Below are 19,560 nucleotides of genomic sequence, written 5' to 3'. Positions count from 1 at the left end.
TAGAAAGGTTTACTGTATTTACCAACCCAGAAATAATCTGAAAAATATAACAGACTATCAGGAAGAACTGATTTGGTAAGGTGCTTTTACTGCTTAAAGTAAAACCTATGTTTAGCCCCCTCAGTGGCTGTGGGTTCAGATATTTGTGTGCTCCCGTGGTCGGCCTTGGGACCATTTTTTCAAAGTTCTAAAATCAATTTCTTTTTCTTACATATGTGAAAAGACTCGTCTGGCACACCTGGCTTTTTTTTTTTTTTTTTTTTCCCCTAAACCCATCCTGTGATTTGCTATTATTCATGCAAGAATTAATATAATTAGGATGCGTGTTACATTAGCATGTATACATCAGCCGAAAACATCTGGGACGAAGTGAACTGTGAACACCAGACTGCTTGAGGTGGTAGAGTAGGGTCGTTTAAACACACCAGTGACCCTCATTCCCTTCCCATAATTGCTCGCAGTTTTTTTTAGCTCACCCTAACTCAGTGTCACTGACACCAGTACAGTAAAGCGTTATTCTGGGCCAGCAGCTACGAAAGCGATAATGGAATACATTATTGTTTGTATCAGTCCTCTCTCTTTCACTCATACACATAAGAACAAACAAAAGAATGAACAGTAAATGTACACTGACTCTAAGGAGCAGAAATAACTGTGCTCAGTCGGTCCGAAATATATTGGGAAGAGTGATACTGAACGAAGAATGTGGAACTGAATGTTAACCTACGAGAACATGTGGGACGAAAGAGTAATTTTTTTCTGATTAGCAAATATTTTTGTTCCATATCGTTTCTTAAAATTGTAAAACCCATAATCTTTCGTGTAAGCATACAGCCTAAAGACCATACCAATTCAGTTCATATTCCTCTAGTTTGTCTTCTATATTTTGCTGACTATTTTGAGGGATGTAAATTATGTTCTCTTGCTGAAAGAAACTTACTCAAAATTAGGGCGCATGTAACATAAGCATGTAAACATCGGCATGGAGTGAAGAGAACGCCTGACATGGGATGGTAGAGTAGGGTCATGTACACACACCAGTGACCTTCGTTCCCTTCCTGTAATTGTTCACAATTTTTTTATAATGCCCTAACTCAACTTCATGTACACCGAAACAGTGAAGTGTTGTTCAAGGCCGGCAACTATGAAGGGGTTAATGGAATACTGTATGAAAAAATTCAAAATGGGCGCGGTGCATAGCACCGCACTCACTTGCCGAGAGAAATTGAACTAACCCCATTCAGGTATACAAATTTTCGCGCGCTTCTCGGTTGAGTCCACGTCCCTCCTCTCCTCGCAGCCTCACTGTACATGAGGATATTTTTGCAGCCCTTCACCTTTTCGTATTGTTTCGCCATGACTCCCAAGCGCCCTGCATCATCTCCAGCATTGGGGGAGCCTGCTGCAGAGAAGCAGCGGCACCGTACTCTAATTCTGAAAAGAAAATTGGAAATTATAAGACCCCATGAGGAGGGGCAGGGAGTCTCGGAGATTGGGCGTGCTTTAGGCCTTGCTGTTTCCACCATTGGAACTGTTTTCGAAGAAAAAGGAGATGTACAAGAATATGGCCACCTCCTTCTCTACAATTGTATACAGATATTGCTTACTTCTTAAGAGGGGGGGGTGAAGTTTAGGTTGGGGTCCGAGGGGGTCCTGGGACACATCCCCCCATTTATATGTGTATTTCATTTGGGAAAATCATTTTGATATACGAAATTTCGAATTACGAAAGTTTTTTTTGGTCCCTATCCATTTCGTATATCAAGGACTCACTGTATTTTTAGCTTAGTGCCCTCTCGGCAGTCAGACTAGGAGGGTGTGTGAGCATGCGGCCGGCCATCTTATTCCTCGTTTTCTATTATGTCACCATCCATACCTTACGTGGATTATAGTGATAGTGTTTTATATGCAGTGCAGTGTGCCAGTGAAGAAGTTGTATAAGTGTTTTTTTAAATTATATTTTCAGAGAAATCCAAATTTGAAATCCATAACCGATTGTTACCATTCCCTTGGTATACTGAAACTAACCAAGATGGCAGGCAAGGGCTTATCGGAGGAGGAATACTTGAAATACCTATTCAGTGAGACTGAAAGTGCGGAGGACAGTGACAAGGATTCTGGTGTGAGCAAGTACGAAAGTGACTGGGGTGAGGAGGAGAGAGAGAGACAGAGGAAAGGGAGAGCTAAATCCTCCCCCAGGGGACGCAGTAAACGTAAAGCCGCAGTCAAGGCCACAGCCATTATCACTACCACAGCAAGTAGCACCATCACTACCACCACTGGTACCACCATGACCACGGAGACCGAGCTGTCTTATTGCCACCTCTCTTCCACACCCCCACCGCAGACACAGACCTCATTACCCCCACAATCACCCTACACTCTCACAACACTCCTGCCTGCCCGCATTTCACCACTCATCCAATATATTTCGGTCTCATTTTCCCCTATGAGTCATCTAAGTCACTGTTCCCTTCAGACTTCATTCCCCCTGAATTTCAGCCATCATCACCATGATCATCAGCAATACAACTATCTCCACCACTACCATCTCCACCACAACCATCTCCGCCAGTATCATCACCACAACCATCTCCACCACTATGATCACCAGAACCTTCATCAACACAGCCATCATCAACACAATCATCATCACCATCTCCCTCCCCACCACAAAGACGAGGGCAGCGTGGGCCTAGACGAGGTAGTGGTGGGCAGCCGAGAGATAGTCGTCTGGCTTGGGATCGTGTGCGCCACACACATACACAGCCAAGCTTTTCCACAGGTGAAGACTGTCAGGATGGTACCTGGAGTTCTGGGTTTTTTACAGCCAATGGAGGCCCCTTCACTGAAACTCCAGGTTTGTGAGTGGCAGCACCAGCAACTCCACTCTAATATTTCCAACTTTTTTTTTACCAGGGAGTAGCTGACCTACCTGACGGTTGAAACAAACATACAGTATGTGCAAAATTCCTGGGGACTGCACTAGATGCTTGGTATCTCTGCAATGTAGAGGAGATGGCCAGGTTCCTCGGGTTATACTTTATTATGGGGATTTGTGACCTGCCAACCATAAGACACTATTGGCAGTCCATGGAGGTACACGATTACCCTATATATCGGTGGACGATGAGTGGAAAGTGCTTTAGGGCCATCCTGAAGCACTTTCATGCATTCAACAGTCTTTCCATACCTGAGGACAATCAAGACTGGCTAATAAGGATTCACACAGTGATGCATTATCTCCTTCAGAGGTTCAAGTTGGTGTACATCCTGTATGAACATCTTAGCTTGGATGAAGGATCTCTGGGTTGGAAGGGGCGGCTCCACTTCCGTGTATATAACCCTATGAAGTCCCAAAAGTATGCCATCAAACATTACATCTTGGTTGAGGCAAAGAGTGGCTACATTTGGAATTTTGAGATATACATGGGGGAGAAGAAATCCCTAGAAAACACAGTGTGGGATCTTGTTGAACCTTTGAAGGACAAAGGCTATAAGTTGTATATGGACAATTCTAACAACTCTGTATCATTGTGTGAATGCCTCTTCAGCAAGAGAGTGTATGTGTGTGGCACAGTATGACTTGCAAGGGGAGCACCAAGGGAGCTGCTGGACATCAGCAGTGCTAGACGCCTTCCTGATGATGGAGTGGAAGCTAGGCACAAATGCAATGTGATGGTGTTGCTGTGGAAGGAGATGCATATCGTAAGTATGGTGTCCATCTTCCTCGGTGACATCACCGTTCCTAAGCAGGTGCATGGGAAGGTAAAGGGTCCAGATAGGAAATCCCATCACATTATCAAGACCGTCAACAAACCCGTCATGGTGGAGGACTACAATTAGCACATGGGTGGGGTGGATCATTTTGATCAGATGATCCAGTACTACCACGCCAAAAGGAGAACGGTCAAGTGGACTAAGAAAATGTCCTATTTAATTCACATGGCCCTTTTCAATGCCTACACCCTCTGCAAGAAGAACACCAACAGGCCTGTGACTCTCCTAGAATTCCAGGAGTACATATGCCACGAGCTCCTGGCATTCTGGGGGGGAGGAGTGGCCTGCATCGGATCTTGTCCTCCACCATGCCCCTGACCTTCCCTTGCGACGACGACCACCAGTATCTGCAGCAACCACTCCATCAACTGCATTCTCCACTCTGCCTGCAACAATTGCTCCACCTCCTTCAACCATCGCTCCATCTCCTGCAGTAGCTGGTCCGTCAGGAGTAACTCGGCCAATTACTGCCACGACCGCTCCACCTCCCACAGTAGCTGGTCCGTCAGGAGTTACTTGGCCAGCTCCTGCCACTGCACCTCCAGCAGGAGTACAGAGGCTAGGAGATGGAGGAGCACTGCCGTCCAAGCGCCGTCGATATGTCGACGATAGGACATGCTTGGACTCAACACTGCACCACACCCTGGAAAGAATCCCCGACAGGAAAAGGCTTCGGTGTTTGGTGTGCTATTTGCACAAAAGGAGGAAGGACACCAGCTATATTTATCCTCTTTGTGATATACCGCTCTGCACAGGACCATGCCTTCATCAGTACCATACTGATGAAAGCATACAGCAGTAAATCCCATCCCATCACACACACACACACACACACACACACACACACACACACACACACACACACACACACACACACACACACACACACACACACACACACAGAGGCTGTAATTGTACCTTTCCTCCTCTCTGCAACTCCATCTCCATACTCCAGAAACCTTACAACACTGCAAGAGGATGTGAGTAACCAGCTTATTTGTCTAGTTTTATACTGTTGTATTGAAAGGTATCAAATGTGTGTGTTTATATTCTCATAGGGAAAATGTTGTGCATTTCATTGTCATTCTCTCAGGCATTTTACTCGTAAAGTATAGGTCACATCAAAAATCCTAAGAAGCATGATCAAGCTGATGATTTCTTAAGCATACTTTTGTAAAGCATAATAACCTATGTGTGCAAATGATTATTTTAGGAAAAGTTCCGAAACACGAACATACTCATCCAACGGGCCAGAGTGTACATGCCGTTACTGCGCTCAAGCCATCGTAACTTTTCAAAATTCATTTTCTCAATAACAATAAAGGTTATAACACTGTGAATTGTATCATGGGCTTCCCTAACCTTTGGGCTACAAAACTGGAAATAATTTACATGTATGTTTGTTACAGTGTCACTAATAACATGAAATAAAAAACAAATCAGACATTTTTAGGCAATTTTTCTGGTATTTTTTTGATTTACTTGAAAACTATTGGGCGTATCAGATCGCCACAGGGCTCATTGGAAAGCTCATGAAATTCTGCATATAGACATATACCTTGCAACTGCCTGTCCTGGGAGGTTATTAGAGGCTAGTTTTCACCTAAATACAGTAAAACCTTGATATAACTGACATCAATAGAACGGAATTCGTTTTTATCGGACTCGAGGAACTACCGGACTAAAGTCCTATATATCGGAAAAAGTCTGATAAATCCAGAAGCAGTGGGAGTTGCCTGACCACTTCAGCTATGTTCACCACAATAAGGTAAATAAAAGACATGTTTATCAGTGTACAGTACAATGTCATTATATATATATTATACCATTGGATTAATATAATGAAGTTATAACACAGTACAGTACTGCAGTGGTAGTCAAAACAGTTTAAAAACCATTCATGCAATCCAGACTAATATCTGATATATCGGAAAAAGTCCGGGTTGGCAGGGGGGAAGTCCGGATGTTGCTTTTATTAGAATTTCGCATTTTTCGGAATGGTTTGGGCCCTAATTAGTCCATTATAGTGAGGTCTTACTGTAAGGTTTGTTCTTTCTTCATTTCTATACATTTATTCATCTGTTTTATTTATTTATTTTTTGCTTATTTTATAAACATCAGCAAAGATGATGGGCTACGATTTATAACAATACAGTTAAACCTTGATTTAACGGCATTCATTCTAACGGCATGCCCAAACTAACGGCACAAATCTCCCAAGGAATATTTGTACAAAAAAAAATTTAAAATTTCCCCCAAATGGGTAAAAATTAGAAAGAAATTCAAATGTAGTGGGTGCCGCGTGCATCTCGATCGTCTGTTTGCAGTTTCCCGCCAACTGTGTATGTTTATGCTCACCCAGTCTTCCTCCCACCCAGCCGGACCCCAAAGTGAAAAAAAATTAGCATGTAAGGTTAGATTTAAGAACTAGTGTTATAGACTTCGTAACTCAGTGACCTTATTTACGTAGTGCCATCTATTCAACTCCAACCTGCCAACCAATACACCAGTCCTGTATGAGACAGCCCTAGCATGTATTCAATATGGACGGTGGGTGTTAGTGCCGAAGTGTTGATATGTAGAAGGTGTACGGTATGTAGGAGGACTGCTGGGCCTTGATAGCAGGCTGTGAAGCCTATGCCCATAGTCGGACACACACACACACACACACACACACACACACACACACACACACACACACACACACACACACCTGGATTACTGTACTTACCGGGATTACTGTACAGTAGAGTCACGATTTCAGACCAAACAAAACAATGATCTTACAATAACGGAAGCATTTAATTTCTCCCATGATTATGTAATAGCACTGTAATACCACTCAATTACACGAGAGAAACTGTGGGAAATGGGTATTTTGGTACTGGATTTCCAGATACAACTCATGTGTTATGCTTTGTCGGTCACTGATTGGTTTCCTCGACCCGACCCGACCCACGTGACCCCCATACCACCAGCCACAGCCTGCTGCCTACCTCAATGTTGTGTGAACGGTCGCTGTGATGAGAAGTTTATTTGCTTATTTCCTTGCTCCTCGTTTCCTCTCAGAACTGAGCACGTGGTTCCAAACTAACTTTAGTTATGCCTAAGCACCCTGAAAGTGCTATGAACACAAGAAATGCATTTATCCTAAATGAAAATGTAAAATTGTTGGACGAATTGGCGTGTAGCATTGCAGCTTAAATGCAAATGACCAGACAGATAAAATGAGTCGTGATGTTTACGATGTGGATAGTTTTCTTTGTTGGAAAAAAAAGTTAATGATGGAGCAGTAAAATTCATGTATTCACCTTTAGTGCAACGAGTGTGAAAAAAAGAAGAAAAAAAGGCTTTGTGCTCGATCTTTTTGTTATAAACTGACGATCTTTGGTCAAGTGAATTCGGATCTTACAATACGTGAAGACACTATGTGTTGACATAAACAGTTAGGCAAGATAATTACTGTATGTGAGTTCAGTTCTTGTGAATTATACTGTCATACAAATTATGCTGTGGCTGACTTGTTTATTTTTCATAATTTCTGCATTCGTTTGTATCTGAGAAGTGAGATACACAATCACTCCATGCTGACGACTTCTTTATGTGTATATATATATATATATATATATATATATATATATTTTCTTTCTTTTATTGTTGATGACTAACGGCTTTCAAAAAGTTTCACACTGCATTTTTTTTATTTTTTTTTAGTACCAAAAGTGATTCCGTCACGAAATATGTGTGATGCTGGCCGGGCATTATTCATGTGTTGTTTAGGTCAAGTTTATGCTTGATTTCTAATGAGGACTGTCAAGAGGCTTAGTGGCAATCCTTGGTGATTAAAATTATTGTGGGGAGTATAAGGGGGCAAAACTAATAGGTTAGGTTAGGTTAGAATGCAGTAGCTATGCATTGATGTGTCCAGTCGGTGAGGTCGTATGTAAACACACTGTCTTCGGTGTCTTAAGGCAGACATATTTCTAATACTCTATCGTTAAATATATTTTTAACTAAGAATATGAGGCTCCTAGAACCTAACTCCCTATTTTACACGTAAATATATTTCACGTTTTAGCAAGAAATCGATTTTGCACGTCGTTCTGCATAACTTGTATTGTATGAAGACTCAACTGTACTGTACTTACCTGGATTACTGTACAGTACACCCTCATTATCGACGTTTTTTTTATTGACGGATTTGATTATCGACGTTTTTTTTGTCTCCTGGGAGTTAAATTATTAGTATTAAAAAAATAAAAAAATAAAGAATTGTATTGACACCTCCTAGCAAGTTTGCGCGCCATCCTGCCAGGTGTCTCTGGCTGCTCGCAGCATGTTCCCGCCAACCCAACAAACAACAGCATCAGTACACGTTTGTCTGTTGTTCTCATATCGTGTTCGGCCACATCTATTGTGCTTTCGCGATCATCAAGGCTCCGAAGCGCCCTTGTAACACTCCAACTGGAAATAAGGCAGCTAAGAGAGCAAGGAAAGTACTTACCTTGGAAGTAAAGAACGAAATATTACAAAAACTTAGAAGTGGAATGAGCTATGCAGCGGTTGGTCGCGAGTATGGCATGAATGAGTCCAGTGTTCGTGGCATAAAATGGAGAGAAAAAGACATGAAAGATGCTCTGGCTTCGTGCACACCAGGATCGGCTAAAGTAACGATGCATGTGAGAGATGATGCCTTGGTGAAGGTGGAAAAGGCACTGAATATTTGGATTGAGGACTTAAACCGTCGACACGTGCCGCTAGACTCCCAGTTCATCTGAAACAAAGCAAAACAACTCAACGCTCGGTTTGCTGGTGAAAGCAGTGGTGTTGGTGAAGATAATGGTGATGAAAGTGAGGCAGGTGAAAATAGTGATGATGGTGATGAAAGTAATGACGATGGTGATAGGCCTAGTAATGTTGGTGCTTCTAGGCAAAAGAAATTTGCAGCCAGCAAGGGCTGGTTCGAGAATTTTAAGAAAAGGTATGGCTTACATAACATTAGGATGACTGGTGTAGCAGCTTCAGCAGATCAGATAGCAGGAGAATCGTACCCACGTGACTTTGCTGAACTTATAAGGGAGAAAGGGTACAGGCATGAACAAGTGTTTAATGCGGACGAAACACGCCTGTGGTGGAAGAAAATGCCTAAAAGAACGTACATTTCGAAGAAGGAGAAAAGTGCGCCAGGCTTTAAAGCAGCAAAAGATCGTGTGTCGGTGCTGTTGTGTGGTAATGCAGAAGGACATAGGATAAAACCCATGCTCCTGTATCATTTGTTATAATGTTAAAGACGAATTGGATTTTTTGTCAATAAAGGATATTTCTTGCAAAAGTTAGGCAGAGATTAAATATGAAATATACGAGCATAAGGAGAGTTGAATTTTCCTAAAAGAAGATCCTAGCGAAAGCTAGGCTAAGATTCATCTTTGATAGCATAAACTGCCATACAGTCGTGAAAATTTAGGTCTGGGAGAAATGGAATATCAAGAATGAAAGGAAGCTCTTGAGAATGAAAGTAAATAGGAGAGCGTGGTCTCTCTGGTATGAGCTAGCAGCACTGGCGTGTGTTGTGAAGATCGGTGCGAACAGCTGATCTAACGTAACACTTGCCCCACACTCTCAGTTATTAGAACATATGAATGACCACCACTGCTACTTTCGTTTTTTTTTTTTTTTTTACACACTCGGTTAAGTAAACATATGGATGGCTACAACTGCTGGTTTTGCCTTTTATTTTTAGATGAAGTGAGGTGTAAGTGGAGAGAGAAGTGATGATACAGCAGCCATTACAAGTTGAGGTCCAGTGTACGACCACTATGCATCAACATCAGAGATTATGCTATTTTTTCCATAATTCTTTACTTAATATAAGTAGTTTTATTATGATATTCAGTTTTTCAATTGCCTAACTAGTTTATTTCTAAGAAACACTAAAACTAAACTCCATATTACATACGAGTGATTGAAGGGATATTAAAATATATAAATAAAGGGTACCTGACCAGACGAAAATCGGTATCGACGGTTTTAGGCATCGACGGGTATCTTAGGTACCTATCCCCCGTCGATAATGAGGTTACTACAACACCACACCTACCTGCTTTCTTTTGTTCTAAATATAAATTTTTTTTACTGATTTTGTATGTCTGCACATGTTTATATGCTTAAAAATGTGCTAAAATGTGTTAGCGTGAGTTCCGGGGGTATTGATAGGTGTAAGCTCCAATCTAACAGAATTTCGTTTTTTTCGGTATGCTCAGGGCCCCCTAGGGTGCTGTTAAATCGAGGTTTTGCTGTACAAGCATTTTCCGAGGGTAAATTTGGCCTTAGAATTTTTTTCCTTTCCGTGTGAGCGGAGGCAGCCTAAGTGGGGTTTTGGTTCTGTGCATGGCTCACAAACTGATCAGAAACTTATGCTGCGTGAAAGGGTTTAATACGTAAAGTAATGGGATATGTTTTCAGCCTTGGGTTCCCTCCCTAGCCAAGTCCAAAACCCACCCTAATGAGCCCAAAAATAAGTTTAAAGTCAATCTAAATGGCCTAACAACTGTAAAAGAAGCTAACCAAAGTCTAACGCCTGTAAATAACCCACTAAAACCAACAAATAAAATCTGAAAATTGTCAAATATGTCTGGAAAAAATCAAGCTTAGTAAACTGTACCCCAAAATGACAGTGTTCACTCAACCTGTGGCTGAAACACATTAATCTGAGTCCAAAAACGGTTCATAAATCAACCTAAACACACAGTTTTAGTCTAAAATATCATCAAAATCAGTAAAAGAAATCAAATCCCATCGTTAATCCGGGGTTTGGCCATCATTACGCAGGGTATGGTGGTACAGTATTTCTACTGCCATCGTTAAGCCGGGGTATCGCATCAAGGGGTATCGTATCTCAAGTGACAAGCCAAATGGTTTCCTGTACCCAGGAAACCATTTACAGTACCCTCGTGTCCAACACGTGTTTGTCCAGCACGGAGAGCAAAAAATTAGTACGATTTAATACGATTTAAGTACTGTAAAACGGGTGCGTAAGCATAACACGGACCGAGCTCCGAGAAGTGGGCGAAATCCGCAGAGTTCGCCTCTAGCACAATCACCTCTGGTCCAACACGGTCATACTGGACGTTCCCGTGACGCTGATGTAAAAAAATAAATAATTTGGTTTTACGCCAGGTATCCCCGAAGGGCTAAGGCGTTGCCCCTGGGTAGAGGACTTTTGGACTGGAGCGTGTAGCATTTTATGACCGGATGCCCTTCCTGATGTCTACCAATGACCCTTGGGTGGATTCGATCCTCCGACCCTTCGGTCAGAGTGGAGCGCTCTAACCCACTGAGCCACTAGAGCCAATCAAAACTTCCGATCAAGTAACCTCCCTCGCCTGCTATCGTGACGTGATCGTGATGTTGCCCAATGAAAAACGCTTCTGCTCTCACGTGATGTTTTGTTTAAATTTCTCCCACCACGGCACCACTCAGTTGCATAATTCACATTGGATGGTGCTTTTTTCTTGCTGCATTTTCTGCCCGTGCTACTGCATTTTACTCAGCTCATGATGCCTAGGAAGCCTTCTGAAAATCCCAAGAAGTGGCGGCACCTGCCTCAGGCCACCAAGCTAGAATTCATCGAGAGGCAGAAGAAAGGGGAGAGGAATTTCAAAGGATTTATGAGGGAGGTTGAGGAGGAGCAGCAGCCATTACCCGCTAGTGACGCCAGCAGCCATCCACTAGGGACCCAGTAGGACTACCTACAGCCTCGGATATCACCTTCCATTCCCAACAAGCCCACCAACACAATCCTACAAGGTTAGTTATCATTCATAGTACAGTACCATTCATTATAATTACAGCAGTACTAATATATGTATATGTATATGGTAGGTATATAGGGGACTTTTCCTAGGGTTGCTGACATAATTCATTTTTCCCCATAAGCTCTGTTGTTTGTCCAACACGTTTTTGGTCCAACATGGGACCTATGCATGACAATATTACCATGTTGGACGCGAGGGTACTGTACTACACTGGGTGGTAACTATATAACCAGGGTTTTTGGCTGGGTTAAGTGTACCCCAGATCCCCCTATCTAAAAATCACTTAATCATGGCAAATATTTCGGTGAGCCACAGAGGGCCTAATACCTGCCCAGGGCCCCAACCAAATGGACAGATTCTCATGGCCATGTGGAATGTGAGAGGTGTGAATGAGAAGAGCAAGAGAGGTGTGAATGAGGAGAGCAAGAGGGTGGAAGTGGTGAATGTGTTCAAGAGTGCAAGATATGCTGTGATTGCATTGTGTGAAACAAAGATGAAAGAGTGTGGAGTGGAGTAGTGGGAGGTTGTAAAATGTTTGAGGTCAGGCTTGAATGGGCAAGGAAAATGTAAGGAAGGAGTTGCTTTGTTGATGAATGAACTGTGGCAGAGTGGAATGAAAGATTACAAATGTGTCAGTACGAGGTGTATGTGTCAAGTTCAAGTTTGAGAAGGTGAAAGTGGCTGCGATTGTAGCGTATACACCGCGTGATGACAGGAGTGAGAGAGAGAAGACAGGTTTTGGGATGAGCCGGATGAAGAGAGAAATGCCCATGAGGTATAAGGTCAATGTAATGGGCAATATGAATGAAAGAGTGGGCACTGATTCTGTGGATGACATAATGGGTTGTAATGGAGTGCCAGGAGAAAATGGTAATGGGAAGCGACGGAAGGATATGTGTCAGGACAGGAGGTCGTACTGTACATTTGTAACACGTATTTCAAACACAAAGATGCACATAAATATACGTGGTATAGAGGAAACAGGGATTGTGTTGAAAGAAGCCTGATTGATAATGTGCTCGTAGAGAGGTCGATGCCTGGAGTGGTTGTTGATAGGATGCCGTGAGAGGACGATGTGGAGATCTATCAGATCATATGATTGTGGTATGCAAGATCAAGCCGAGAGGTGTGAGGTGGACCAGGAGAGAGAGGAGCAGTCGGAGAAAGACTGAAAGTCGAGAAGGAATCAAAGAAATGGCAGATGAATACAGGACCAAAGTAGGGGAGGAGTTAGAATCAGTGAATTGGAATAGAATGGATCTGGATAGCCTGTGGAATGCATATAGGGATTGCTTAGTTAGGAATGCTAAAGCATTATATGGTGTGGCAAGAGTTACAGCAAAGAAGAAAGGTACAGCATGGTGGGATGAACAGATTAAGAGAGCTGTGGAGGAAAAGAGGAACAAGTGGCTAGAGTGATTACAGGACAGGGGTTCAGTTGAAATAAGAACTGAATATATTGAGAGCAAGAAGCACATACAAAGACTAGTGAAGAGGAAAAAGAAGGAGGTAAATGATGAGCTAGGAAGAAAAATGAATGCAAACTACTCATAAAATAAGATATTATTTTAGAGAGAGGTGTGGAAATGTAGAAGTGGCAGCATAAAGAAATGTGAAAGTGTGAAGGATGTAAGTGGTAGCTTATTAACCCATTGAGGTGAAGTAAGTACCAGATGAAAAGAATATGTTGAATGGGAATAAGATGTTCATGAATGGGAATAAAGAGAGCAGAGTGACTGTAAACGTGATTGGTTTTGGGGGTGTGCAGAGAAGGAATGCAGTGATAAGAAACGTGACCCTCTCACAGGTGAAGAACGCTCTGAAACGGCTGAAAAATGGGAAAGCAGCAAGGGTTGATGAGGTGTACGCAGAGATGGTTAAGTGTAGTGAAGATAGTGGACTGAAGTGCTTGTTGTAGATATGTAAGTAGGCATGGATGAGTGACGCTGTGCCAGCAGAGTGGAAAAAGGCTTCGGTTTTACTCCTGTACAAAAATTAAGGTGAGCGAAGTGAGTGCAAGAATTTTTATGGCATAAATTTATTGAGTGTGATAGGGAGGGCATATGGGAGAATTATTATAGAGAGGGTAAGGGAGATATCAGAAGTCCTGGTGAACGATGAACAGATAAACAGGGTGGGTGGCGTCAGGAGTGGCAGAGGATGTGTGGATCAAATATTTGCTGTGAGACAGATAAGGCTTGTTAGAAGGACCACAAGGTGTTTATGGCATTCATTGATCTGGAAAAAGCATATGACAAAGTAGAGAGAGAAGGATTGTGAAAGATTTTGTGCATGTTTGGTGTAGATGGTAAGCTGCTAGGTGCTGACAAGAGTCAGTGAAGCATGTGCAAGGTTAAATGGGCATCTAAGTGAATGGTTCACGATCGGCGTGGGCGTGTGACAAGGTTGTGTGATGTCCTCGTGGTTGTTCAATATATATATGGATGGGGTGATGGGAGAAGTAAAAGCACGAGTAATAGAGAAGGAGATTGCATTAGTAATGAACGGTTATGGATGGAATATCCCAAATTTGTTGTATGATGATGATGCAGTACTACTTGCAAATACCGGACAAGAACTTGGTAGACTAGTGCAGAGTTTTGCTGATGTCTCTGAGCATCGTGCCTTGAGAATAAATGTAGAAAAGAATAAAGTGATGGTTATTGAGAGAGAAGGTGACTCCCAGTGTGATGTTATATTGAATGGAGAGAGACTGGAATTGGTGAGAGAGTTTAAATACCTGGGTACACTGATAGAAAAGAGGAAAATATGCAAAAGAAGTGGAAAGTTGAGTTACACAAGGAAGTACCTGGTGCAATGAAGGCCTCAATAAGAAACAGAGGCTTGAGTGTTGCAGCTACATGAGGCTTACGTGAAGGAGTGTTAGTGCCAACTTTAATGTATTGATGTGAGACTATGGTGTGGCATGGAAATCAAAAGTCAAGAGTGAGAGCAGTGGACATGGGACTGCTGAGGAATGTATGTGGAGCACAGAGAGTGGATAGGATACAAAATAATGCCATTCATGAAAGATGTGGAGTGAGGAAGTCTGTGGATACCAGAATCAAAGAGAGTGTACTGAGATGGTATGGTCATGTGGAGGGAATGGATAACAGTAGAGTGGTGAAAAAGGTATATCTGAGGGAATTTGAAGGAGGGAGAAGGTGGGTAGGCCAAGGAGAAGGTGGAGCGATATGGTGGATGAGCGTGTGAGGAAGAGAGGTTTGGAAGTTGGTGAGTTTAGCGGACAGACAAAAGATCTAGCTGGCTGGATGAATATTGTGAGAAGTGCATGATCAGGGATTTGGTGCCCTTTTTAACATGACAGCGTCCGGATTGACTCTGTGAGATATGTTCATGTGAAGCTACAAAATGTGGTGGATGTTTATTGGCATATCAGATAGAGCCAGGATTCTGTGAGCTTGAATGGTGAGTGAATGGAAACATGGCCCATGGGATTCGGAAAATTTGGGCTGTCCGGACATTGCGACTCCTCACCGTGCTCTAGGGTGAGAAAGGAGGTCCAAATGATAATGATGATATATATATATATATCTAACGGTTAGGATTACGGCAGCTAGAATTAAGTTGTTTGGTTTGGTGGTTCAGTTAAGTTAGAAACAAGTTAGGTTAGGTTAGGTCAGGTCAGTTTTAGTCAGGTTAGGTTAATAATGCTACAGTTCAGCTTTACCCGCTAGAATTTAGCGGGCATGTTTGTTTTTTCTGCTGTGTTAGATATATGTTAGGTTAGGTTATTTAGGTTAAGATTTGGCTACCGTAAAAAGGAAGTGATTAGGATTACGGCAGCTAGAATTTAGCCTTAAATATACCATGTGCTTGCCTTTCTGAAGACAGTAGTGAAAAGTGGAATGGTTTACAAGTCTGTTACATAAAGTGCTCTCGGAAATAAGCTGTGACGTTGCCTGGATCACCACTGTATGAGACACAGGTAACTTGGGAATGATAGAAGTCAACGACTGGGCTGTGCGCATGTAGCAGTCACTGAGCTCTAGCCTATAGTGGTAGCAGTAGTTTGATCATAAACGGGTAGCACCAGTCTCCTAAAATCTGTAAATAAAGATAGTACCACACACAAAAAAATGATAACAAACATTTAAAAATTTGCAAATGCATTTCGTGAATGTAAAGGTACTAACTAGTTACATGAATATGATATCAGCTTAAAAAAAGATACGAAGATATTTGGGAAGAGGCGGGTAGATGCTCCTGCTTCATATTCCAGTACTTTCAACCCCGAGAGACATCGTGCGCTGTACGAGGAACCTCTTCGCTCGTGCGAAGAGGTAGTTTAATACTACCAGCCTTAGTCTTGTCAGGAAAAGTAGTACCAACGTTGTGATGTACAGCATCTTTATTATTAATCCAAACGTTTCGGAGACACAAGCTCCATCATCAGTGGATCTAAAAGTTCAAAAGACAACAATCATCGATCAATGTCAGGAGAAATAAAAAAAACCTGTGTACAAAACATAAACTTACATAAAAAAGAAAAAAGGGGGAAGCAATATAAAAAGTGGGTAAAGCATAAAAGTACCATGTTTAATGCTTGCAAAATCTGAAGATCAGGACAAAGGCTAACTATGCTAAACATAATTATATATTAAAAAATGAAATAAAAAGAGTAGGAGTTGACCTGTTAAAAGTAGTTACTGCGTGAATAGTTGGGTAGCGCTTTTGTCGAGTTATTGAGACTGGGTTGCATTCTATGAATCAGGACGGATTCGGTAGTGATGAGGTCAGAGTAGGACTGACATGAGGTTAGTATCCGAAAATCTGCAGAAGAGAAAGGGTGATCAGAAAGGTGAGAGTGCTCTCTGATAGAAGAATAAGAGGGTTTAGAGAGGAACCTTCCAGTCCTAGTGGATTTACCTTGGTGCTCAAGAATTCGGTGGAGCATCCAACGTGAGGTCGACCCCACGTATCTAGCAGGACAGCTAGAACATGAAAATAAATACCGGTAAACCACATTGGACTGGAGGTTAGTATGAAGACAAGATGAATGCTTAAGAAAGCTACCTATAGTGTTCTTGTTTGTTAAGAATATCTTAAAATTAATTTATGGAGAACAATCATGGAGAAGTTTGTTTATTGTTTTCCTAATTTCGTAACTAAATGAACCTAAGTATGGGATCTTGATATACAAACACTCCTTATCTACAGTGTGAACAGACCTGATTGAGGAAAACTTTGAATTTAAAAACATGCTTAATAGTTTCTCGAAAACACTGATGGGGTACCTACTATTGGCAAAATAGGTTCTTAAGAAACAAATTTCGGAGTGGAAAGAAAGCCATGAGGAGCGACAATTGTATGCTCTGTTGAACAACGTTGTAGTACTGTTGATCTTAAAACTGTACGGGATGTAACTGAGGAAGTTTGTGCCTAGGCCAGTGAAAGTAGGTTTCCGGTAAACACTCGTGGATAAATGAGAGGGGTGATTGTTAACTAGAATGTCCAGGAATGGAAGCCGTTTATCTTTTTCAGCTTCATGAGTGAATTCACTCATGAAGCTGAAAAAGATAAAAGTTAACAATCGCCCTTCTCATTTATGAAGGAAACATTTCCTGTTGAGGTTTCAAAATTGTCTGTAAAGTAATTATGCCAATTCCCCCCATTTATATTATCATTTAATGTGTTTGGAAAAGTTGTGTTATCTTAAAACACATCTCTGACTTATTTTGAGGAGTGCCTGTATATATATATATATAAATACATATCATCATCATCATCATCATCAGCCGTTGACGTCCACTGCAGGACTGGCCTATCGCTACCGAAGCAGGGACAATACAGCCAATGTTTCTTTACCCAGTGGCTTAGGCTGTCTGGTAGAGATTGTGTGTAGGGTGAGAAGTGCATGTGAGTGTGATTGTAGTGTTGTAGTGGCTTTGGATGTATGTGTAGTCTGCGAACCAAGTGTAATCGGCCTGCCTTTAGCTGATTAGGTGCAAGCGTACTAGTATGTGACGCTGGTTCAACCACAGCACCCACCATCCACTCAGTTGATGTAGTGCTGCTCTCGGGTATCTGCCCTTTCCTTTCCTCCATCCTTCTTTCTTTCCATCCTCTTTTGTCTTTCTTTCCTTCATTCATGCCACGTCTTTCTGCCTACAGGTGACTTTACACTCCCTCTTCTGTCTTTTCTTTTCTTCTTTCTTTTCTCTCCCTTCTGCCTGTGGGTGACTGTACACTGAGTGATGAGCCAAATGGTTTTCTGTACACCTGGAAACCATTTACGATGCTGGGTGGTAACCATGTAACTAAATTTTGGCGCCTGGTGGTTCAGTGGGTAATTATGGCGCTCCAATTGGATTGAGGTGGTGAAGGTTTATATCCAGCTGGTGGTTGGGCTTTATTGCTCACGTAATGCCACTCAGGGATGAGTGAGAGTGGTCGCTCTTATCTTAAATGTCGGGACCAACTTGCCTAGCCCCAGGCTCCTACACTTCGCATGGGGCAACGTAGGATTGGAAAATGAATGAATATATATATATATATATATATATATATATATATATATATATATATTGCCAGATGCCATAATCCCATAAAGGGTGGCTATTTGACTTTGAGTTATTTGTTTTACGGGGAGGGGCACTAACCCTCCACCAACCCACTTGTTGATATGTATTTATATATATATATATATATATATATATATATATATATATTTTTATATATATATTGCCAGATGCCATAATCCCATAAAGGGTGGCTATTTGACTTTGAGTTATTTGTTTTACGGGGAGGGGCACTAACCCTCCACCAACCCACTTGTTGATATGTATTTATATATATATATATATACATCCATCCATCCATCCATCCATCATTCAGTTGTACGTTGCCCAATAAGAAGCGTAGGAACCCGGGTCTAGGCAAGTTGGTCCTGACATTTAAGGTGAAAGTGATGTGTGTGTGTGTGTGTGTGTGTGTGTGTGTGTGCAAAACATTCCTAAAATCTAAAATGGTCAGATGAAGAGGCTTTTGGAAAACTGGATTTTATGGAAAGCTTGGAGTGTATCATTACCATCAGTTATATGTGTAGATGCCGACATTCTTGGTATTTCTTCTGTATTTCCTGTGTCAAGGCTCCAATTTATTATCCCACAGTCATGATTTTGAAGGTTCATCAATAAACATTTTTTGGCCATCGAGACAGAATCACAGAACAAAAAATTATGAAATGAATCTTCTTGTTCAGGTGAGTCCAGCTTGAGCTAGCTTGGGATACTTTTGATTATTGTGGCCCTTTTCAGTGTAACAGTGATCCTGGAAGCTGAACTGGGAGTGTGTCAGTGGTAAATATGAACTTCCATAAAATTTTGTCAGTAAACTGATCCTTTCAAAATTCTTTAGGAAGACTGATATTTTCTGAAATCTGGAATCCATACTTTGGCTATTGCACTATATTGTGAACAGGTTCAGTAAGTGTACTGTTTTACCTTTTGAAATTTAAAATGGTTGAGATTTATTTTTTTTTTAAATTTTCCACTTCCAGGTTGTAGTATATAAGGGATCCCCACAAGTGCGTAGAATTGTACAGAGCCAGATGAGAGCAACCAAGTTGAATGTTTTGCTGACAACGTATGAGTACATTATTAAAGATAAAGCTGTCTTGTCCAAGCTCCGATGGAAATATATGATCATTGATGAAGGTCATCGTATGAAGAATCATCACTGCAAATTGACTCAGGTATGAAAACTTTTTGGATCAGAAAGTACCATGGATGTTTATTTATTTATTTACTTATTTTTCCTATCAGGTTTATGAGTAATAGATAAAACTTCTTATGCTATACTATGCCAATTTTATTCTCTAGTCTACCATTGCCCCATCAGGAATGTAGGGACTGGGGGCTAAGCTGCCAACTGCAGACATTCATGTTCTGACTAGTTGCTGCTTCCTAAGCAGTTGTTCATGAGGGAAAAAAAAAAAACTACA

The 19,560-nt window shown here is 41.6% G+C and overlaps 1 protein-coding gene across 1 annotated transcript in view; it reads left to right on the top strand.

The window, feature by feature from the left end:
* The window catches only part of brm (ATP-dependent helicase brm), a 243,139-nt gene that overhangs the window by 98,468 nt on the left and 125,111 nt on the right, over window positions 1-19,560 (top strand). The window contains exon 11 of the mRNA XM_080272398.1: window positions 19,117-19,311. Coding sequence (XP_080128524.1) covers window positions 19,117-19,311 — 195 coding nt within the window. The remainder of the gene's footprint in view (window positions 1-19,116; window positions 19,312-19,560) is intronic.

Source organism: Coenobita brevimanus, chromosome 50, assembly GCF_032717465.1.
Source record: "Coenobita brevimanus isolate Jiangsu-jjx chromosome 50, ASM3271746v2, whole genome shotgun sequence".
Lineage (NCBI taxonomy): Eukaryota > Metazoa > Arthropoda > Malacostraca > Decapoda > Coenobitidae > Coenobita > Coenobita brevimanus.
Note: the sequence above shows the minus strand (reverse complement) of the source record. Positions and strands in the feature narration are given on the sequence as shown.